This window comes from Canis aureus, chromosome 2, assembly GCF_053574225.1.
Source record: "Canis aureus isolate CA01 chromosome 2, VMU_Caureus_v.1.0, whole genome shotgun sequence".
Lineage (NCBI taxonomy): Eukaryota > Metazoa > Chordata > Mammalia > Carnivora > Canidae > Canis > Canis aureus.
In genome coordinates this window covers 39,678,743-39,702,346 of record NC_135612.1, presented here as the reverse complement: position 1 = coordinate 39,702,346, position 23,604 = coordinate 39,678,743, and the positions used below count along the sequence as shown (strand labels likewise).

Sequence of the window (23,604 nt, the reverse complement as noted above, 5' to 3'; positions counted from 1 at the left end):
CGGGAATGTCTTAAATGCCCAGTCCTCCCGGGCTCAGTTCTCAGCAGACGGCTGGGGAAACTGCGGAACTGCAGGAAAGCGGCATCTTGGATCTTGGAATTCCGCATGCGGTAGAGGCTGCCGCGCGCCACACCTGGGGCAGCGCCCTGGGCTTCCGCGCCCCCCGCCGCCGGGGGAGCGCCCTTCGGCGGCCGGGCCCAGGCTCGGCGGGCGGCGGGTCCCTGCGGCGCGGCCCTGGGCTCGCGCCGACGGAGGGTTCGGCCGCCGAGGCTGCAGCCCTCGACCTTGACGCGCCTGCGGGCCCCGCTCCCGACCCGCGCGGGGCCCTAGAGCGCCGAGGTCCGGCCTCGGGGACCGCCCCCGCCCGGCGCCCCGGCCCCGCGCGCGGCGGCGGGGCTGGCGCTCGGGCACGGCGGCGGCTCGCCCCCGGCACGCGGCAGCTCGCGCCCGCGCTCGGGCGGGGAACGCGCGGGGCGGGCGGGAGAGGGCGCAGCGCGGCGCGGCCGGCGGGCGGCGGGCGGCCCTGCGGAGCGGCGGCGGCGGCGGCGGCGGCGGCATGGGCGCGGGCACGGGCAGGGCCAGCGGGCGCCCGGCTCCCCGCCCGGCCCGGCCCGCTCCCGGCGCGCGGCCGCCGCAGCCCCCGCGGCCCGCGGGAAGGCGGTCCCCTGGCCCGGCGCAACTTGCCTCGGACGCTCGGTGAGGAGAGGCGGCGGCGGCGGCGGCGGCGGGGGCGGCGGCGGCGGGGGCGGCGGGGGCGGCTGGCGGGGGCGGCGGCGGCGGCTGGCGGGGGCGCGCGCCGGGCCCGGCCGGCGGGAGCGGGAGGCGTGCGGGCGCCCTGCGCGATGCCTCGGGCCGGCGGTCCCCGCGCGCCGCGCCCCGCCGCGCTGCCCCGCAGCCTGTCCCGCCTGCGCGAGTGCCCGGGCCGCTCCCGCGTCGTGCTGGCGCTCGGGGCCACGCAGATGGCGCTCGGATGCCTCATCGTGGCCGTCAGCTTCGCGGCGCTGGCGCTCACCACCTCGGCCCGCGTCCGCCACTCCTGCCCCTTCTGGGCCGGCTTCTCGGTGAGTGTCTGCGGCCCGGCGGGGCCGGCCCGGGGGCGCCAAGTTCGGGGCGCGGACGCCCGGGGCCGAGCTGCGGCGGCGCGGGGTGCAGTTCGGAAACTCCGCGCTGGGTAACTCCGGGGACCTGACTCACCGCTCCCGGGGCAGCGCATTCCCTTTCCTGCGGCGCCCATCCCCGACTCGACTTTTCTTGGAGGGAACCGCAGCCCGGGCGCAGCCCTCGGCCGAGCCGGCAGCCGCCGGAGGGACCCCGCGGTGAAGGGCGCGCGGCGGGCGCGCGTGCGGGGTGGAGTGTGCGCCCTGGGGACCCGCCGCTCTCCGCGGCTGGACTCGGGGCGGCCCCGGCCCGGGGGAGGGAGGGAGGGAGGGTGCGCGCGTCTCGCCTCGGCGGGGGCCGGCCCGAGGGGCGGGGGCGCGGGCGCGGGCGCGGGGGCGGGAGCGAGACCCGCCGGCGAGACCCTCCAGCCCCCTGCGGCCGGCGGCGGACTTGGCGTTTCCCGCGCGCGTCTGGGACGCGGAGCCCTGTGGGCGGCGGGCGCGGGCGGGCGCGGGCGGGCGAGCCGGGGCCCCGTCCACACTCGGGTGCGACCCCTCCCTAGAGAGACCAGGGACTCACGGACCCCGCAGGAGACGCCACCGCGAGGTCTCCGCCCTAAGGAACCGACCGTCCCCGAGAGGGAATGGCCGGGCGGCGGTGCGTGGAGGCCTCTTTATATCCTTCTGATGAAAGTTGTGTTTTCCTTATATTGATAGAGAGTGGACATATGGAAACGGAAAAAAATACACGCAGAGGACACATTTATAAAGAGAAGCGCTTGTTCTGAGAACTCTTGACATCTGTAACTACATTTGGTTTGTGGTGCCGAAGTACATCTTATGGGCTTAAACTGTAAACTCAGTATGTTTTAATTCCATCTCCAGAAATCCAAACTAAGCCTTTGTAATGCATGTTTGCTGTTTGCTCTCGGATGTTGAAATTTAACAATTCTGCCCAGCGTTGCTGGTTCGCGTTGCAGTTCCTTTATAACGGCCTCTGTGCTTAAAGCCCATTGCAAGGCTTTTGAAATGAGATCGGAGTGAACCCGACTTTGATCCATACAGGTGCGGTCCTTCACCCGGATAGGGGTGTTCATTTTCAAAGCTTGTTTCAGACCTCGGGTGAGGCTTGGAGAGCTGATTAGGAACCACAGTGTGTGTGTGGCCACAGCTCAGGGTGTTTAAATCCGAGAGAGGACGTTGGAGGCAGAAACCGGGGAGCCATGATTCAAATGGACCACTATATATAGTTTTCACACATCTGTTGCTCAGTTTTTAGCATTATTTAATATGCGTTATTTTCATGTCGTCTGTTTTGTGGGCACTGATGTTTATGTCTGCTGGAACCAGCCTACAGGTGGCAGACTGGTAAATTAGCCTCACTTCCTGGCTCCTCCCTGAGCCTCCCTTTGTCCCATTTAGACTTAGCTATGATTTTGGTACTCCCAGAGGGCATTGAAAAACAGCTGCCTTTTAATAATAAACCTAAAAGGGAAAACATGACCTGGACATGGTAGAAAAACTATGTGAAAAGTGTGCATTCACTCCATTTTAGTTTGAAGGGGTAAATTGTAATACAATAATTTTGCATTTCCAGTGTTATTCCTTTCGACAGGTATAATCTATTCGTTTTATCTTTCCCCGATTCAGAGTAATTCTGCAAATGTCTGCTCTGTGCGGGCATTCTTCTACGCTCCGGGGACAGCAATGAACACAGCAAGCTCTGCTTACTTTTTTTTAGATTTTAAGGTAACTTCTCTATCTCCTACTCTACCCCTTTACATCCACTTTCTCACCGCCTTGTTTTCTTTCTTCAAACTTAATCTGCCACAAGCACCTTTAAAGTTCTCTTAATACGGTATATGCCAAATTTCACATCTTGTCTCTGCTGTTGGCAGAAATAGTGGCTGTTTCCAGTTGGGACAGGTGTGCATGTTAGCCTGGCTGTGAGTGGTAACGTTGGCCCCTTACCCTATATATGCCTGTCCTTTGAGGCCCGGAAACTGCCCTGCAAGGATATTTTTCATTTAAGGATAGTGACTAGGGTGTCTGGCTTTATTCTGAAGTCTGCCCTGTGGGGTAGCACTCTAGCTCCTCTGCATCTTCTGGAATGAAATGTGAGGGCTCTGTAGCAATCTCTAGATTTCCATGCCTTCTCTGTGGTTTGTACATGGGGAAGAATCCCTGTAAAAATGACTTGCCTCTATTTAAGAGGAAATAGTACATACAAAAAAGAGCTCACATTTTTTGAGCACGGACTGTGTGCCAGACATTAAGCTGAGTGTTTGATATGGTGTGATAGCACATTTCATCTGTGGTCATTGGTGTTCACACTCTTGTGCAGATCCTTCCACTTGAATTTGGACGGGGCTTCCAACGACTTGCCTTAGCCAATAGAGTCCTGACGACAGAGGCAGTCTCAGGGCTGGGCCTAAGCCCTAAGAAGTCTTGGCTGCTTCTGCAGGATACACTGAGATGGAGAGGGAGTAACTAACCTGCTGTATTTAGGGTTTTCCAGAGAAAGAACCAGTAGCTTGCTCATTCATCCAGTCCTCATTCCCTTGAGGAACAGGCCGATGTGGAAGCCGAGAAATCCCATGATCTTGCCATCTGTGAGCTGGAAGACCAAGGAAATTGGTGGTGTGATTCAGTCTGAAGGCAAAAGGCCAGGAACCAGGGGGCCAGTGGGGTAATTCTCGGTGGGAGTCTGAAAGTCTGAGAACCAGGAGTCCTGGTATCTAGAGGCAGGAGAAGACAGATGTCCCAGCTCACTGAGAGGGTGTGAATTCACCCTGCCTCCTTGCCCTCATATTTTATTCAGGCCCTCAAAGGATTGGGTGATGCAAGCCCTCCTTGGTGAGTGCAGCCTTCTTTACTCAGCTTACTGATTCAAATGCTAATCTCTTCCAGAGAAACCACCCCAGACACCCCCAGAAACCATGTTTTAACAGCTATCTGGGCATCCTCTAGTCCAATCAAGTGGATATATAAGATATAGAAAGTGGATATATGAGATTAATGTGTCAACTTCACTGCGTCCATGCCTGCAAAGGTGAAGATTCCAGAAAAATTTGGAGAGGCTTTGCATTCAGAAAGGCTATGTGAGGTTCAGGGAAGTATCTTGGCAAAGTTGGAGACAGGTGGGGGTGGGGTGGGCAGCAGGTCTGGCAAGAGGGAGCAGATGTTGCTATTTCAGCCATCTACGGACCACCTTCAAATGGTGTTCCTGCCCCAGGTCCTTGCCACCCAGCTGGGTGTTGGGAGGTGGGTCATCTCCCTCTGTGGATGAATGCCTGGCCCATTTAGAGAGATGATGATCGGCGCGAACAGTTTAGGAGACTCATGGAGCTAGGTCTTGAATAGCTGTCCTTCAGCAGAGCAGCTTCATTATGTTTCTTTGAAAATTTTGTAAGGCCCAGGACATCAGAGACAAATTCACATTGTGAATTCTCTACTTTATCAGTGACATACATTGATAAGGATGGAGTCATTGGGAGCCAACTGTGTGGCTGTTATGTATGTATGTATGTATGTATGTATGTGTATTTTGTTTTTCTGTGAAAGCAATGCTGTTGAATTTTTTTTCATACTTTGAAAGCAATATATACTTTTTGCAATAACTGAAACATAGAAGTGTAACAAAGGAAAAATGATAACAATGCCTCCTTCTATCCCAATTCTGGGCCAACAGGGAGCCTGTATTACCAGTGTTGGGTAATGGGATCCTTTTATGCTTTCCTTTACAATCACAAAAACATTAGAATTTATGCATATGTGTGGAATATGTTTCTTTTAAAAAAATTTACAAAAAGATTATGCCACATCCCATGCTCTGTGACTTTTTAAGTTTAGTATCTAATAAATATTCCCAGCCATAACCCATTATTTATGATTCCCATTATTTGTAATGACTACATTAGAGTCCATAGTATGAATTATTATAATTTATTCAGTTATTCTCCTGTTGGGAATATTCTGATTTTATCAGTTCTCTGCCTTTACAAATATTGCTGCTTATCTAATCTTAGGTGCCAGGACTTTTTTTGTTTTGTTTTGATTTTTTTTTTTTTTTTTTTTTTTGAGCATAAATTCCCTGAAGTGGAATTGCTGGTCAGAGGGTATTCAAATTTAGAATTTTGATGGATATTGCTAGATTGATTTCCTCAGAAGATTGTAGTCATGCCCATCCACAGAAGCATTTCATCAGTGTGCCCTTTTGCCACCTTCTTACCAGCACAGGATGTTAGCAATCCTTAACGTTTTTATTCACTGGATGGGAGAAATAAGATATTTCCTTGTTTTCATTTGATCTGCATTTCCATGGTTACTTTATTATATGTTGCAAATATTTTCCTGCAATATCTTCACTTCTCATTTGCCTTAAATTTTTGGTGTCTTTTGCCATGTAGAGAATTTAAGGACTTCTTATGTAGTCAAATCTGTTCTTTTTCTCTTTTACAGTTTCTGGGTTCTTTTCTCAGAGTTTCGTGTGTGTGGGGTGTCCTCATTACAGACATCACACAAATATTCTTTTAAACTTCCTTCTAATGTTTTCATTTTATCTTTTAATATTCAAATTTTATTTTATCCAGAATTGATTTTTCTTTTGCTATGGAAAAAGGCCCTAACTTTATTTGCTTTCGGACAAATTTCCTGTGTGGTTCTGTTTTGGGCCTCTCTTCAGTTTTACTCTCTTAATTGTCTATGGCGGAGCCAAGACCAAATTATTTTGATTCTCGTAATCTCATGGTGAGGTTCATTATCTGGTAAGGCACACCTCTCCGCGCTCTGCTTTTTCCCAAGTGCCTTGGCTGCTCTTCCATATGAACTTTAAAATATCTTTATCTACTTGTTCTTTACCTTAGGATGTCATTATTTCACATCTGTTCCTGAAGAACATTTTCACTAGATATAGAATTCTGGGTTGGCAGTGCTTTCCTTTCAGCCTTGAAAAATATTCCAATTCCAGCCATCCTTCATGTTTCCTGATAGAAATCCACAGTGATTTCAATTGTTATTGTCATAGGAGGTGGTGTACATTTTCTCCTGTCCTCTCCCTTCTGCCATTAGACTTATCCGGTGAGTTAATATATTTACTGTCTTTTCACTTAAAAGGATCCCATTTGGTTCTTCTTCGTATCTCCTATTTCCCCCCGCCCCCCTTGCTTTTTGTAGTTTTTCCTTTAATTCCAAAATAGTAACCTTTACTTACTGGAACATTTTTATTATCATTCCTTTACAGGCTTTTTGTTGGAGAATTCCAGAAACTATAATTGTTTTCCCCTGGAAGTTGACATTTTCCTGAGTCTTTGCATGCTGAATAATTTGGGGTTGTCTTTTAGACATATTGAATATTACGTTGTGAGTCTCTGGATACTATTTTGAATCCTGAGGAGAATGTTGATGTTTCTGTCTTAGTAGGCTATCAGTCCTCTTGAGTTTAGATCACAACTTCTGACCAGCCTACTGTGGATGGTGGTTCTGATGTCAGTTCAGTTTCCAAAGTCTCTATAATCCTAATCAGAGTTGTCTTGTACATGTGCCACCCAATGACCAATCTGGCTCTTGGTGATCTATCCTGTGGGTCTGTTCCCAAAGTTTGTGTTTTCTGTTTAGGGTTGGTAGTATGTATACATGTGCACCTTGGGGATGAGCCATGAATCCATAAATTAATTTTAGGAATCTCTTTCCCTGGCTCCTCCCTCTCTGGGACTTGGTTGGTTTGTTTCCCTGGAGCTTCCCTTATCTAGTCCTCTAAGAGGGCTAGGGCTTTACCTTGCTTTGCTACATACTTCCTGTGTGGCCATTTGGGTAGGGCCCATGCAGGACGAGAACAGATGGAGAGTACTCTGCCTGGCCTTCTTGGGACCAAGCTTCTGCAATCAGAGAGGACTAACCCTTGTCTGTTCCTGTCGGGGCTCTGGTATTGCTTGGGGCTGAGGTTTGAGAGAAAGAAGAGAAAGACATCCAACGAGAAAAACGATGGGGATTGCCTTACTCTCTTTGGCACTGGGAAGCCTATTTCCAAATCCTTAAGCCAGAACTAGAGTGCTTCTGGACTCTTTTTGTCTGCATCCATGCTCAATTTTGGGTCTTAAGCTGTGTTGAGTTTTGGCTGGGGGACACTGTAGAGAGAAAAATGATAAAACTACTGCCAATTTGGTGGTACTTTGAATTATATTGTTCTTCCTCAGTCTAACTGCTGATTTACTTTTCAGAGTTTTCAAGCTGTTTATTCTGTGCCTTCTATTAGGTCATAGCTGCAATCAGTGGGAGACACAGGGTAATGTATGCTTGCTTCCTTTACCTGGAACTGGAACCACAATGTTTTTATTTTTAATATACTCAATATGTGAGTCAAACATCCAATAATCAGAGAGTTGGCCTTTAAATATAAGTCCACAGACATGTAGTTTTGAATTTGCAACAACTCTGAGAATATTGTACCTATGAGTTTAGTAGAAAATGAGCTTCAGAAGACTATAAAATGATTGAAGATTTTAATAAATTCTAGGGATGAACCCTGACTGTATTTAACTATAAAACAAAAATGTGACAATAGGAGGACAAATTAATACATAAATGTTATGCACTCTGATTATATAGAATTATACAGCTAAAAAAAAATAAATGGCAGGAGATGAGGAGAGAGTAAGGGGAAAGTAGAATGAACTCCTTGGCACATTGGTTAAATTAGCTAGGAATAAAAAGTGTCTCTTGAAGCTGACAAAGCAATGGGGAAGTTAAGATTATTTAAGACTATAAAGATTAATACCAAACTAATACTAGGGACTTAGATTGATGGTTCAAGAAGAGCAAGAGAGGGAAGAAGAAGCATTTACTAGCTACTTGCATTATTTCTCATAGTAGTGAGGTGATAATACCCAAAAGGTTACCAAGGGGGTTTTACAAGGTACTCATAGAAAAGTAGTAACTAGAATCCAGATCCTTCCTGCATACCTAAAGAAATGCAGAGAGAGAGAGCAAGGAAGCAGAGACTGCAGCCCACATACTAAAAGATAAAAGACTTTGTGTATGAGTGTAGGTGTTTTAAGCGTAAGGTTAAAAATCTGCCAGAGCTGATGCCAAATATGTATAGACTGTATTAATATACGTAAAGGATCTTAATTAGCCTAGTTAAAAAACTTTTTCAGGTTTACTAACAAAGCAAGATCCAGAGATAGGCCTAAAAATAAAAAAAGCTGGAAAGGCTAAAAATAAAAAAGACTGGAAAAGATATACCAGGCAACTTCAAATAAAGAGAAAGCAGGTGGATGGACGAGATGGAATTCATATATTGCTGCTTGTTCATGATATAATAAAATGCTGTCTTCATTATTTGCTTCTCCTGATTAACATTTTTTAAAAAATATTTTATTTATTTATTCATGAGAGACACACACAGAGAGAGAGAGAGAGACAGAGACAGAGACACAGGCAGAGGGAGAAGTAGGCTCCATGCAGGGAGTCCGATATGGGACTCGATCTAGGGACTCCAGGATTACACCCTGGGCGGAAGGTGGCACCAAACCTCTGAGCCACCCAGGGATCCCCTGATTAACATTTTTTTTATAAAGATTTTATTTATTTATTCATAGAGACAGAGAGAGAAAGAGAGAGAGAGGCAGAGACACAGGCAGGGGGAGAAGCAGGCACCATACAGAGAGCCCGATGTGGGACTCAATCCGGGGTCTCCAGGATCACGCCCTGGGCTGCAGGCAGCACTAAACTGCTGCGCCACTGGGGCTGCCCCCCTGATTAACATTTTAATAGTTCTTACTACTCCTCTATGGAGAAACTACTTATTTCTCTTATTTAGAAATTTTTTTACCTTCTTTTTAAGTAACTTTGAGCTTTCCATGTCTATTCATTTCACCTATAAATAATTTTGTTTCTTTACATTCAGTATTCTTCATGTTTCAGTATTTTCTATAGCTTATTTCTTTTACATACTACATGATTGAAACCTTAATGTCAAAGGATAGTGTGAAAGGAAACATTCATGTCTTGTTTTTGATTTTAGTGGGAATGGCTTTAATTTCATTACTTCGAGCCAGTGTTTGCCTTTATTTCTTAGTAGATAGGTAATTTTGATTACTTAGATTTTGCTGCAATTTCAGACGTGGAGAAGTTACAAGAAAGGTCCAAAGATTCCCATACCCTTATGCAAGGGTGTGTCAATAACTGACCAATAATTAACTTTTTTTTTCCTCATTAGCTTTATCATTTCCAGACCCCCAAACTTCCAGTTGACCCACTGATCTGTCAGTAATGCATCTAGCTACATATTGTTTTCTGAATCACTTTGCCAAGTACATTGCAGACCTTGTGTCCCTTTGCCCCTATATACTTCAGTGTATATTTCCTTTTTAGGACGTGACATAAACATGGGGCAGTAATAAAAGTCAGGAAATTAACATCAACACAACACTGTTATCTATGGTCCATATTCGGATTTTGCCAATTGTCTCCAAAATGTTCCATATAAATATTCCTCCCTGCCTGCTCTCCAGTCTAGTATTCAAGTTAGGAATTAAAAGTCATACTTAAGTAGTTTATTTCTGTTTAGAATTCTTATAAAGGATGACTGCTGAATTTTTCAGATGTTTTCAGTTGTATATTCATACAATCCCTTGGTTTTTCTCCTTTAATGATTGATTGATACACTGAGGTATGTTGATAGATTTTCTAACATTGAATTATCCTTGGATTTCTGGAATAAACCTTATCACTTATTCTGTTAACATAGTGTTGGAATACATGTGCTGACATATTAAGATGTTTGTTTCTGTAATCATATATAAAGTTGGCCTAGAGTTCATGCATATACAGTAGCATACACTATATTTAGTTTTCTTAAGTTGTGCTGACTTTGTAAAATAACTTGGTGAGCTTTCCATATGTTTCTGTGGATTAGTATGAGAAAAATCTATTCTTTGTAAGTCAGCTCATCTATAAAGTCTAGAAAGTGCCTATTTTAAGTAATTTATTCTTTTTTTCTAAGAAGTAGATTCTTAATGACCATTAATTATCTTACATATTAGTCTGTTCAAGTTGTCTTCTTCAGCAAATTTTGGCTTTTGTTTTTATTTATTTTTTTCTACTTAAAAATTGTCACTTGCTACGTATTATAATCATTCCTAGTTATTAATTTCCACTTTTACATTACTTCCACTTATACATTCCTTCCCTGTTTTGTTTTATTTTCTTAGTATGGTAGACTTGTACTGACAAATGCATACTTGACATATGCATTTTTTTTAAATAATAAAAGCAATTACAGTTAAAATTTTGTTGAGTATAGGTATATTTGTAGCACATCGATTTCAATACAGAGTTCTCCCACTTACATTGATTTGTAGATGTTTATAATTTTAGTTTTATTTTTTTCTTTGATCCTGGGATGCTGTGAAAGAATTTTTCTTAATTAGTAGATAGTCTTTTTTGAGAGGTGGAGTTTGGGTGTCATTGTTACTGATTTCTTATTTTACCTAATGAGAGTCAATGTAGCTTGCAAAGTTTCCATTTGTAACTTAGCAGTTTTTAAAATCATCAGTAGTACATTGTTAATTTTTTCAGAGTTAAATCGTGTTTGTGTGTGAGAGAGAGAGAGATGTTACAGTGTTTGACAGGTATGTTTAAGTCATCCCTCCTGTTTTATGTTTTACATTTTTGTATTTCTAGCACTCTGTTTATGTTTTTTACCTTTATGGTATTCTATGTGTGCTTATGACTGTGCCTTATTTATTGATGATATCTTTTGTCATAATACAGTATACATCTTTGTTCTGTTCTGAACTTTAGGTATTGGATTCCACTTTATCTGATATTAGTATCACCACGCCTGCCTTTTAAAAAAAATTTACAGCAACCTTAGAGATTTTCATTGTCCTTGTAATTTTTGTAGATTTTCATTGTCCTTGTAACCTTTTCTCAATTGAGGCACATAATTATCAGTTTCTTTGCTTATCGTTGCTTCGTATATCCTGTCACTTCCTTGTGGTTTAAATTTCTTTCTTTCTTTCTTTTTTTTTAAGACTTTTTATTTATTTGACAGACAAAGAGAGAGAGTACAAGCAAAGGGAGGGGCAGACACAGACTCCCTGTTGAGCAGAGAGCCTGACATGGGACAAGACTCAATCCCAGGACCCCGAGATCATAACCCAAGCCCAAGGCAGACGCTTAACCGACTGAGCCACCCAGGCGCCTCTTAAATTTCTTCTGTAGTCAAAGATGTCTTTATCATTCTTTCAGTAAGGGTTTGCAAATGCCTATTTGTCTGAAAAAATTCTGTTTCACTCTGTCTCTTCAAAGATTGTTGATCTGGGTGTAGAATTCTAAGTTGATGGTTATTTTTCCTCAATATTTTGAGGATATCTTCTGGCCTTTGGTTTTGTAGAAAATCTGCTCTTAGCCTGCTTGTAAGAAATCTGCCTTTTCCTGGTTGCTTTAAAAGTTATCTTCTTGGTCAAAAAAAAAAAAAAAAAAGTTATCTTCTTGGGATACTATGGGTGGCTCAGCAGTTGAGTGTCTGCCTTTGGCTCAGATGGTGATCCTGGGGTCCTGGGATCAAGTCCTGCATTGGGCTCCTCACAGGAAGCCTGCTTCTCTCTCTGCCTATGTTTCTGCCTCTTTCTCTGTGTCTCTCATGAATAAATAAGTAAAATCTTTTTTTTTTTTTTTTTTAAGTTATCTTCCTGACTTGGTGGTCTGCACTTTCAGCAAATGTGGATTTATGGCATGAGTCCTGTTTGGGAGTTAACCCATTTGAGTCAAAGGATTGATCATGTCTTCCCATATGTATCTTAGACTTCCTACTATCCTGCTGGTCTTATTTCCTCTTGTTCAGATCTTCTAACTCTGTCTTTGTGTGCCACAGTCTGAATAACGTCCTTATGTTTCTTCCATTTCATGAGCTGTTTCTTTTCAGTTATTGAACCTGTCCTGTGGAGTTTCTGATCTTGGTGACAGTATTTTTTATTTTTAAAGGTTCCATTTTCTAAATCTGCCTTTTCTTCTATCATAGTACTTTATCCTTTTCTTGAGGTCTTGATTCTCTCTTTTATGTCTTTAAGAAATAAAAGCAAAAATGGTTTATAGACCTTGACATTTGGTGTTTCCCTTACTGGAAGTTCTTTGTACTACTCCTGCATGTTGTCTGCTCATGGGTGGGTGATCTGGTTTCCCTGTATATTTTGTATTAGGGTATTTTAGTGAGGAGAGGGGTTGAACACATCTTTAGTGGCCTTCTGCTGTGGAATCCTCATGTAGTCAAATGAGCGTTCATTGCTTGGGAGAGGCTTTGCAAAAGTTTTTTTTGTGTGTGTGTGTGCAAAACTTTTGTTAGGTGCTAGATATCACCATCTGGGACCAAATTTTCTGTTAATTTATTTGCTTGAGAGTTTCCACATAATATGCATGCCAGAAACTTATTGAATGTTCATTCTTTGAAGGTGGTTGCTTTATGCTTTGATTTCTGTTCTGTCTCTGCTTACCTCTGTGGACCAGAGATCCTGATTTTCCTTCCAGCTTGGACACTAGCTAAGCCCCTGGCCATCATAGCTGCCAATCCCCAACCTCTACCTCAGTTGCTCTCAATAGGGAACATTTTGTTGTTGTCTGTTCAGTCCTTCTTGCTGTCTGAGCTGGGAAAGTCTTTGTGTCAGTTGAGGCTGCTATCTTGCTTGAATTGGAAGCCAGTCTCTCTCTCTCTCTCTCTTTTTTTTTTAATTAATTAATTTATTTTTTATTTTTACTTTTTAGGAAGCCAGTCTCTTTAAAACTTGTTTTATGTGTCACTTGCAAATGGGATGTAGCTGGACTTTGATTTTGAATCCGACCTGTAAATCCTTACAGGTTTGATACAGGGAATTCACAGCATTCCCATGTATTGAGATAGGTGATAGATTTAGTTTTAATTCTTTTGATTTAATTTATTATTACTATATATTGTCATTTTCTGTTTTTCCTCTTCCTTTTGCTGGCCTGATCAAGTTGATTTTTAAAAAATATTTCTTTTTAAAAAAGACTTGTTTATTAGAGAGAGAGAGAGAGAGAGAGAGAGAGAGAGAGAAAACAAGAGTGAGGGGAGGGGCAGGCGGAGAGAGAATCCTTAAACATACTCCCTGCTGAGCCCATGTGGAGCCTGATGTGAGGCTCCATTCCAAGGCCCTGAGATCATGACTTGAGCAGAAATCAAGAGTTGGATGGTTAACCAACTAAGCCACCCAGACGCCCCATAAAAATATTTCTTTTTGGAAATCATAAAATATACATAACATAAAATTTACCATCTTAGCCATTTTTAAGTATATTCTTCTGTGACGTTAAGAACATTCACATTATGGTGCAATGATTATCACTATTCTTCAGAGCTTTTGCTCAACTGAAACTCTGCATTCATTAAATGCTCCCCCAGCCCCTGGCAACCACCTTTCTGCTTTTCTGTCTCCATGAATTTGGCTATTCTAGGTGCCTCATGTAAGTGGAATCATGTGATACTTGTCTTTTTTCTGACTGGCTTATTCTACTCAGCATGATGTCTATAAGGCTTATCCATGTGACAGAATTTACTTTCTTTTAAGGCTGCATAATATTTCATTGTATGTATGTACTACATTCTGTTTATCAATTCACCCTTCAGTGGACACCTGGGTTACTTCCACTTCTTGGCTATGGAATAATGCCGTGTACGTGGCTGTATAAATATCTGTTCTTAAGTTGATTTTTATTCCATTCTCCACTTTCTTCTCTATTTCATTTTGGACAATCTGTTTCAGTTTGAATTTTCTTTCTTTTTCTTAAAGATTTATTTATTTTAGAGAGAGGGAGAGAGAGGGAGCATTGGGGGAGGGGCAGAGGAAGAGGGAGAGAGAAAATCTTAAGCAGACTCCCCACTGAGCATGGAGCCTGATGTGGGGTTCCATCTCACAACCATGAGCTCATGACCTGAGCAGAAACCAAGAATCAGATGTTTAACCAGTTGAGCCACCCAGATGCCTTTTCCTTTCCTTTCTTTTTAAAAATATTTAATTAATTTATTTAAGTAATATCTACACCCAGTGTGGAGCTCAAACTCATAACCTTGAGATCAAGAGTCACATGCTCTACTGACTGAGCCAACCAAGTGCCCATCAATCTGAATGTTTTTAAAAGATTGGTTTATTTATTTTAGAGAGAGAGGGGTGGGGTGGGGCAGAGTGAGAGGGAGAGAGAAACTCAGAGTCCCTGCTGAGCATTAAGCCTGATGTGGGCCTTGATCTCACGACCATGAGATCATGACTTGACCTGAAACCGAGAGTTGGCTGCTTCACCAACTGTGCCACCTAGGTGCCCCCAATGTGAATTTTCTAATAGTGCACCAAATAAAATGATTGATGCAATCACTATCCTTTTCATTCAAGCCAAATGGTTTTTCACCCCTTCCCACCCCTCTGTTCCACCAGCTCCTACCTCCTGCCCAGTAGCCCCTCAGGAAAAATCTCTGGAACCTTTCTCTGTCTCTGGTTCAATTTGGAAGGCTAGTTCAAAAGGAAATGGGTTTTGGACATTATATAGTACATATACTCTTTGTGAGGGAGAATAGTTTTTTGCTTCATACTTCAGTCTTTTATTGGGGAATTTTGAATTTGAATCTTGAAAAGGTCAACAAATAACTGTATTCTATGGTTTTATTGAAGAGTAAAGAAAATGTAATAAAGCCCACTATGATTTCTTAGACTACTTGATATTGTTGCCATATTTGTTGATGAGTTCAAATCGTGTGTGTGAGGTACTTGGCCCTCACAGAGCTGGGTGGTAGGGTGACAGCAACAGAAGGAGAGATTTTTTTAAAATTTATTTTTTATTTTTTAAATTTTTTTAGAAGGAGAGATGTTGATAGACACAACGAAAGCTACACAGGGCTTCCTCTTGGCCTCCAGCACCCTGCCCTCCTTGGTTCTCCACAGGCACCTGCTGCTGAGAACATTGCCTAGTGAAGGGAGGACCCCCTCAGTCCTTGGAGAAAGCATTTTGCCTTTCTTATGTATGTGTAATGGCTCCTGTTAGCTTTTCTGGAGGCTCTGTAGGAGTGCCTGTCTGTGTGCCTGCCTGAGGTAGCCCTGGGCCCTTGCTTTGAGACACCAGCTATGATTTTTAGTGAAGGCCTGATTTTTAGCTGTCTACCCCCATCCCGCCATCCCCACCATGCCTCGGTTCAGGCAATCCAAATTCTATTTCTGCATTTAGGCATTTTAACAGACTTGATATTGATATCATGTTTTGAAATTATAGTTTCAATTTATAATCATGGTCTGCTTTTATCTCCTCTACATCTGTTGATGAAAACATTGTATTTTATTTAATGGGTGCAGCATAGTGAAGTGGATGGTGATTTAAGGAGCCTACAGGAATTGAGGATACTGGCATTTTGGGGGAGGGGGTTGTTCAGTCAGGTATTCAGGGCATGGCAAATGTCAACAAGTGACTTCTTTTGTATCAGCAGCTACTAGAGCTTGTGACTGAATTATCTACCACTGAGGCAGTTTAATTGTTCTAAAATAAGTCCTTAAAATCTAAGCACATTCTTTTACAGAGAAAGTAGAGAACAGTTGAAATTCATGAAAAGGTAAATTTTTTTTGAAAAATATTGAAGTTATCTAATTATAAGTGGTATTGGCTTCTCCTCCATGATGAGAAATTATAGATAATGCCTTTGATAGTGAACTTGGATGGTGATTTTATTTTATTTTTTAAAGATTTTATTTATTTACTCATGAGAGACAGAGAGAGAGGCAGAGACACAGGCAGAGGGAGAAGCAGGCTAAATCCCGGAAGCCGGACGCGGGACTCGATTCCAGGTCTCCAGGATCATGCCCTGGGCTGAAGGCAGGTGCTGAACCGCTGAGCCACCCGGGCTGCCCAAGGATGGTGATTTTAAAATAGAGATTTGGAACCCTCAGCAAAATTTGAAAGGACTATGATAATGACACCTACTTAACATGTTAATAAGCTACTTAGCCACAAAGAGCATATGCTCATCAGAATCACCTGATTTAAGAAAAAAAATACTTTTTTATTCTCCCCCATTTATACCCCACACAGAGTTCTTTGCAAGTATTCACAAAGGGATGGATACTCACTACCTTTTTAGAAACTAGTGTTAGAGCCAGTCGCAGAGAAAGACAAAGAAACACAGCATCTGCTTTTCACTTGTCAAGTTGTCAGATTCAGCATCAGTATCCCAGTGTCCTCTCTCCGTGCCTGCCACTGCCTTTTGGTGCCATGAGAAGGGGGTGAGGCTCAGTGCCCACTCTTTTTTCTTAAAAGGAAATAGCACCTAGGAAGTGTTAGTGGATTAATGGAGCTTTAGGTCTGTGTACCTGGTGGTAGATAGCTTCTTCCAAGATTGATTTTCTTTTTTGAAAAAAGAGGGTATAGAAATATGTACACACACACACGTATATGTATATAGTCCATGATATTTTATTTTTGTTATATAATGAATAATTAAAAAAAACACACACACACACACAACAAAGAGCCAGGAACCCCTTGAGCAAGGCACTGCCTAGGGACTGGAAGAGTCATACCAGAGGCAGTCACTTGTATTCCAGATGGCAACTGTCAGGTGAGGGGAATGGAGTCAGAGTTTAGGGGAAAGAGAAACAATGTTTCTGGGTGGAGAAACAGCCCTGGCAGTGCATGTTCTCTTGAAAGCAGGGGCTGGCCAGTGTTTAGACATAGCTATGTTATATGGTGGTGCTGGTGATTATGATGGTGATGTCAAAAGTAGTAGCTGTTTAATATTGTAGAAATTAAAATTCAGATAGCATGGAAGGATACAGACTGAAATGCAAAAAATCCATCCCACAGCTCCTGCATTCCCCATTCCTCAAAGTTAAATATTCTCAGTCTTTCTTTTGTTATTTCTTTGGGGGCAGGTACACCGTTGTCTTCCTATCCAAAGTCCCTGAAGAGAGGTCTGATGCTCATTTTCTTTGATTGGCAGCTTAGCCAGTTTTTCCCCTTCTGGGACATTCTAGGGTCTCTGTTCTTGGGTGTTCTGATAGCCTGCGGTATTTAGTGAAGGGTCTTAGCCATTCAAGGTGTCCCTTCTTTAATGCTGGAAATCCTGTTCTTTGATTATTTCTGCATCTTGGAGTGAGTTTGTTTGTTTATGTATGTATGTATGTATGTATTTTTCTGTGCTGCTTTTAGGGAACTCCTGTTCACTGGCTGTTTGACCTGTGTTGATCTTACAGGCTCCTCAGCTTGGCTTCCCTATTTTAGATGCCTTTGCCTTTTGCTTTGTCATCTGGGCGATTTCTTCAGCTTTAGCGTCTGGATCATCTATGGAAATTTTCAAAAGTAATTGCAGCCATGACACGGGGCTGGACAATTTAAAGGGTCCCAGAGACCGCCGGGTGTACTTGGGTAAGGCTTTAATGAGGGAGAATACATGGCAGCAGGAGAAAAAACACAAGCATGTATCAGAGAGCCCTGGGCCACCCTGGGGGCAGCTCCCAGCCAGGATCCTTCCTCTGTGGCACAGGATGCGAGCTTTGCCTGAATTGTGAACTGTCACGATATTTGACAGTCTTAGCCCAAAGTGCACCTTTTCTACCCTTTCTGGTCATGTAGCCAAAGCCAGGCTACACAGCCAGATTCAAAAGAGAAATATCTAGAGAAGCCAAAGGCAAACTATCCCTCCATCTGAACATGTTCTGTAAACATCTGATGAGTTGGAGCGGTTGCCCGGGTCAGTTTCGGACCCAGCAGAGGTCAGTGTTAATTGCTAGTTGGTACATTTCCTTCCGGTTTGGCTAACTGCCTGCACCTGTGGTCCCAAGTCTCTGGAGACTAGCCTAGCTTGCAACCGACTGGGTGAGACTTTGTACCTACCTGGCAATCGTTATTAAAACTGTGATGAGCTCTTTCGTATTTTCAGCTGATTCTTCTTAGCATTTGTCTTCCTTTCCGCTTGCATTACCTTTTCATTTCTACCTGAGGGTACTCATTGGAATCAAGTAAAATAAGTTTTCTTCTTATCCTTGAGTTCTCTTTGCTCTAGGGTTACATTAGTCTGTTATTCTTTGTAAATCTGCCTGTTGTGCATTGGATTTTCCTTATTGGTGTGGTGGTTCCTGGCTGTCCTTTGGTGTTCATGTTATAAAGAACATGCAAGTTGATTAAAGAGGTGCTTGGCATGTTTTCCTCATATAGCATTCTTTTGGTTTCCACCTGTCAACATACCCCAGCTGTAAGTGCTGGGGTGAGGGCAAGGGGGTCTGAGGGCGTGACATCCATCTGCAGTTTTGCAGCAGTCTTTAGTTACCTGCTTTAGATAGCATTTCTTGTTTTTCCTCTTGGGACCTGTGTTCTGGGGGCTCATCGATACAGATTAGCTTCTCTCTCTGAAGCCTTCTGTCCTGGATCCATGGATCTGAGACCCTTCCTCTGGTTCCTCTGACAGTAACTAATCTTAGCTTCTCTTCCCATTACTTTTAATGGTCTTCTTTCTCTCCTCTTCCACCCAAACTAAGCACATTGGCAGGAGAACCCCAGAGGAGCAGTTCACATAGTCTGAGACTGGATAGTGGAGTCAAAGTCCTGCTGGCTCTCCTTGAGTCCTGCCCCAATTTTCCAAGGTGTGTTCCATACCTCTCTTCCTACCACTTGGTATAAACTTTCTGGACTTCACTTGAGTTATTGCAAGAATGATGGTTTTGAGAATTTAAATTGCCCCCCCCCCCGTTTTTTTAATTTCCTGTAAATCATGTTACCCTACAGCTCTTCCATGCATTAATTCAAGGACATCCAATTGCTTTGGGGGTGTAACAGGCACCCTCCCTAGAACAAAGCACTGCATTACTCAACTTTGAGTCTCAACACTTTCATGAATCTCTAGAGAGGTTATGGTTGTAAAAACCACACTTTGTTCCAAGTGAAGAGTTGCTCTAAATTTCAGTAACCTTCTTTTTTACACTGAGAACAAAATTTAAAGGTGAGGAAATTCTTTGACCTTCATGCTCCATGTTGGTGGACAGAGGGCATAATGGAAGGGAAGTTCCCATCCAGTAGGAAGCAGGAAGGAAGAGGAGGTAGAAAGCCCTCTGGGGCTGGAAGGAAGAGCTTGCAGGAGTTGGAGTTCCCAAGGAGAAGCTTCTTGGGTCCCTGAGAAGGGCCATGACATGATAGCACCCCATTCCACTTGGTAGAAGCCAGATGGGTGAGTGAGAACGTGACCACTCAGGCTAGTGGTCCTCTTACCCTCCGTATCCTCTAGCCTGGTGCAGGAACCATAGGTAGCACTTATGAGAAAGAGGAAAGGAAATGCCTACATCAGGGATTTGTGGGGCAGATGGTCTATGTTGCACCTATTCAACTCTGCCATTATACCATGAAAGCAGCCCTAGACAATTCATAAGTGAATGGGCATAGCTGTGTTCTAACAAAAATTTGATCACAGAAACAAAGCAGACCAGATGTGGCCCAAGGGCCATAGTTTTCTGACCTCTGGTCTAGAGAGTTAGGCCTGAGATTTCCCACAACTTGTGTGTGGAATAAAGATGTCTGGAAGTTTCCGTGTAGATGTGAGTGAGAGATGTTGAATGGAGCTAGGAGAGAGAGTCAGGGTGCCTTGATGGTGTTGGCAAAGATACTCTTTTAGTTGAAGCTGTAGGATAGACCATCCTTGGCTGAGGCCTGTGAAGCCCAGTACCAGGACCCTCAGCATCACCCAAAACTAAGGTGAGGTGGGGGCAGAGGAAGTGAAGGACAATGTCATGCTCCCTGGGAGTGATCACATCACATTGCTGTGTGAGGTACACCTCTGCAGGGGACACACCGAGGGCAGAGCTGACACCAAAGGATGGGGCAGGGGCACAATGAATTCTTTCACAGGGGGGTCATTCCTTGGCTCAGACTCCTTTCTCGCCACACCAGTGGGTACTCCTGTAACTCACAGTTCTTCACATTTGAGATAGTCACCTCCCTCCTTCCCAAACACCCCACCCCAGAGAAGCTAAGATTAGTTTCTGTCTGCACTTGGACATGTCATAAGCACTTCAAATTCAGGATGTCCCAACCCCAAATTCCTTGTCTTCTGCACATATGTTTCTTCTCCTCTCTTCTCACCCATTTCCTCAAACCAGTTAACCAAGCATCTTGGTGGTCAGAGTCCTGTTGATTTTTCTGCTTACTATATGTATCTCTTTTTTTAAAAAAATTTTTTTAAAATTTATGATAGTCACACAGAGAGAGAGAGAGAGAGGCAGAGACACAGGCAGAGGGAGAAGCAGGCTCCATGCACTGGGAGCCCGACGTGGGATTCGATCCCGGGTCTCCAGGATCACGCCCTGGGCCAAAGGCAGGTGCCAAACCGCTGCGCCACCCAGGGATCCCACTATATGTATCTCTTACCCAGAATATTTCTGTAGCACCCTAACTGGCTTCTCCACTTGTACTTTGGTTTCCCCTGGTGTCTCCTTCACACATTGGCCAGAGTTATCTTTAAAAGTGCGAATCTGTAATGTCATATTGAGTTCCAGGATGGTGGATTAGGCAATTTGGACCAATCCAACTATTCACAATGAGAAAAGCTAAATATGTCAAATGTGTGAGGCCATTGTGGATGGCCAACAGATGGTCCCCCAAAGATGTCCATGTCCCAATCTCTGGAGCTTATGAATGTGTGCCTGACGTGGTAAAAGAGGCTTTGTAGGTGTGATTAAGATAAGGGGCTTGAGATGAGGACTTTCTCCTGGATCATCTGGATGGACCTAATGTAATCGCAGAGATCCTTACCAGGGGAAGAAGGAAGTCTGAGTCAGTGTGAAGAGATGTGATGCTGGAAGCAAGTCATTGGAGTGATCATGTGGGAGATGACATGACGGCCACAAGCCAAGGAATGCCAGCAGCCTCTGAAAGCTGGAAAAGGGGAGGAAATGGAGTCTCTTCTCAAGCCTCCAGAAGGAACAAGGACAGCCGACCCCTTGACTTAGCTCAGTGAGAGTGATTTTGCATTTCTGACCTCCAGATCTGCAAGATCAGACACTTGTGTTGGCTGTCAGCCACTGAGTTTGTGGGAACTTGTTACAATAGCAGCAGGAAGTGAATACAGTGGAGAAGTCTGGAGGGGATGGGGGTAGCTGGAGAAACAAAGAAATGAAGGTTGTTTACCTTCTGATGATGTGAGGATGAGGAGCTGCACAGAAAGCCGGGCTCCAGCCAGATGGAATACAGGTCTGTTCAGTAGAATGGAATAGGTGCCAGTTTCTAGTTCTGAGGACCCCTTCTCAGATGAGTGCTGGTAGAACGGGTCCTGCTGTGCCTGCACCATCTAAACTGTACTTGGAACAGTCTCAAGAGCTAACCTGTTGAACACTTGCCTTTTTTTTTGCCAGATGCTATCCTATAGGTTTTACACGTTAGCTCATTTCCACCTTGCAGCAATCTCACCTTGCAGCAATTACTGAGGAGTAAATGCTCTTTTCCCCTTTTGCAGATTGGAGATGCCCTAAGAAGCTCCACCTGGGGGTAAGGTTGGGTGGGATGTGTGCAGAAGATGGAAATGGGGGTGGTTGGAGAGGTTGGTCTTGTACTGGACGGGAAAGGGCAAGTAGCAAGCCTGGGTCCTGGGGAGTTGGTGCTGGTCCCATGGGCCTACCTGTATTATCTCCCATGGCATGGTCACAAGTTGGCATGGATTGAGTGTGTCTGGAGATCCATGTTGCTTCACCCATTCTCCCTGGAGGATCCGGATGTCTGGGTGGGAGCAGCAGATGCCAGGCATGGGAAAGAGCAGAGCCATTCTTGTGGGGTGGCTTTAGCAGGCTGCTGAGCAGAGAGAACGGTAATCACACCTGCTGTGCTCTGCACACTCCCTACAATCCCTCTTCCCTCTCCTTCACTCCTCTTGCAAGAAGCCTCGGCACCCACCTCCACCTTTCGGGGATGGGGGAGTTCACTCGGGCCTGTCATCACCTGGCACAAGTGGGTGTTCAAGAAACATTAGTGGTGACCTCTCTGGGACTTAATTTTTATCATTTCTGGAAAGTGGGGCTCAAATCTGAGTTCTGTTTCAAATTGGACAATGCTATGGACAAGGGAAAATACAGAAAGTCGTTATTTTACGCATTCAAACGATCCCAGTGTATAATAGCATAACATTCAACATTCTAAAATAAACAAAAGCAATGGGCACAGGTTTCTAGGCATCAGGGCTGGGCCATGATTTCTGGGTTCTCAGGTAAGGGGGATGCAGTAGGAATTTGGTGGTTCAGGTTGGAGTTGAGGAGGAAATGGGCTGTTCTCATGGTCCAAGCACTAGGAACTAGGTTACTACATGTATATTTACATCGCAGATCCTGTAATTGAATTGTGATTTAATCCCTTTGAGCCCCCAGTGAGTGCTACCCACTGTCTGTCAAGGTGAACGTTAAGTGGTTGTGGATGTAATGTAGTCCTGCCAGCCTTTCCTGTTCTGTATATCATATGGAGACCCTGGATTCTGAGGGGCAGCTTTATTCCACCCAAAGTCTCTTGAATGAGCTCTCTTAATTACCTAGATGCAGGCATGGGGGTGCCTTTGGGGCAATGGGAGAGGGGCCGGTGGTGGGAATTGTGTGTCTGCATTGATGTTCTGCTCCTTGTGACCCTTGACTATGAAGCTGGTTGCTGGGAGTGGGGTAGATAAGCTTGTATGTTGCTCTGGGCTTTTATTTTTATTTTATTTTATTTTATTTTATTTTATTTTTTTATTTATTTTTTTAAAAGATTTTATTTATTTATTCATGAGAGACACAGAGAGAGAGAGGCAGAGGGAGAAGCAAGCTCCCTGTGGGGAATCTGATGCGGGACTCAATCCCAGGACCCTGGGATCACAACCTGAGCCAAAGGCAGATGCTCGACCACTGAGTGGCCCAGGCATCCCCCAATTTTTTTTTTTTAATTTAAAAACCATGGGGTTAGTTTTTGAAAATACAGAGACTACCAAAAGAGAAAACACCCCTTCCTGGCAACCTTGATTCTTTCTTTGGAGCGGACCTGTCACAGCCCAGAGAACCCCTGTGGGCGTTTATCAGACAAAAAGGAAACTTGTATAGGAGCTTGTTGGAAAAAGTGATTCAGAAAGCTACAAAAGGAGAAGTCACAGTCTTCCTGCTATCCCCAGAGGTATCCCTGAGCAAAGAGTATTTCTTTCAGACCCAGGGTGAGTCAGAAGGAGAGATGCTGTGTGTACTGTTCTGATTCTGATTATTGTCCTGTATCTTGTGGCTCTTTGTGTATACGGCTCCTCTGCTTTTTCTAAAATTTTCACCGTGCTCTATTGAATGAGTACAACCTAATTTATTTAATAGGCTCCTATTGATCCCACACCGTGATAATTTTATTTCTGTGAAAACATACTTGATAATATAACCTGGTTTGAGGAAGAATCTTCATAGGCTATTACCTGCCAACAAATTTCTAGGTCGAAGGATGCCTGCATTTTATGTTGACGTAGATTTTGTGAATTGCCCCA

At 44.2% G+C, this 23,604-nt stretch overlaps 1 protein-coding gene across 4 annotated transcripts in view; it reads left to right on the top strand.

The window, feature by feature from the left end:
- The first annotated feature begins 811 nt into the window (after positions 1 to 811).
- Positions 812 to 23,604, top strand: part of ENTREP2 (endosomal transmembrane epsin interactor 2) — a 446,252-nt gene continuing 423,459 nt past the window's right edge. For all 4 annotated transcript variants that reach the window (XM_077869147.1, XM_077869126.1, XM_077869136.1 and 1 more), the window contains exon 1: positions 812 to 1,061. In XM_077869147.1, the coding sequence (XP_077725273.1) occupies positions 843 to 1,061 (219 nt within the window). In that variant the 5' untranslated portion in view covers positions 812 to 842. The remainder of the gene's footprint in view (positions 1,062 to 23,604) is intronic.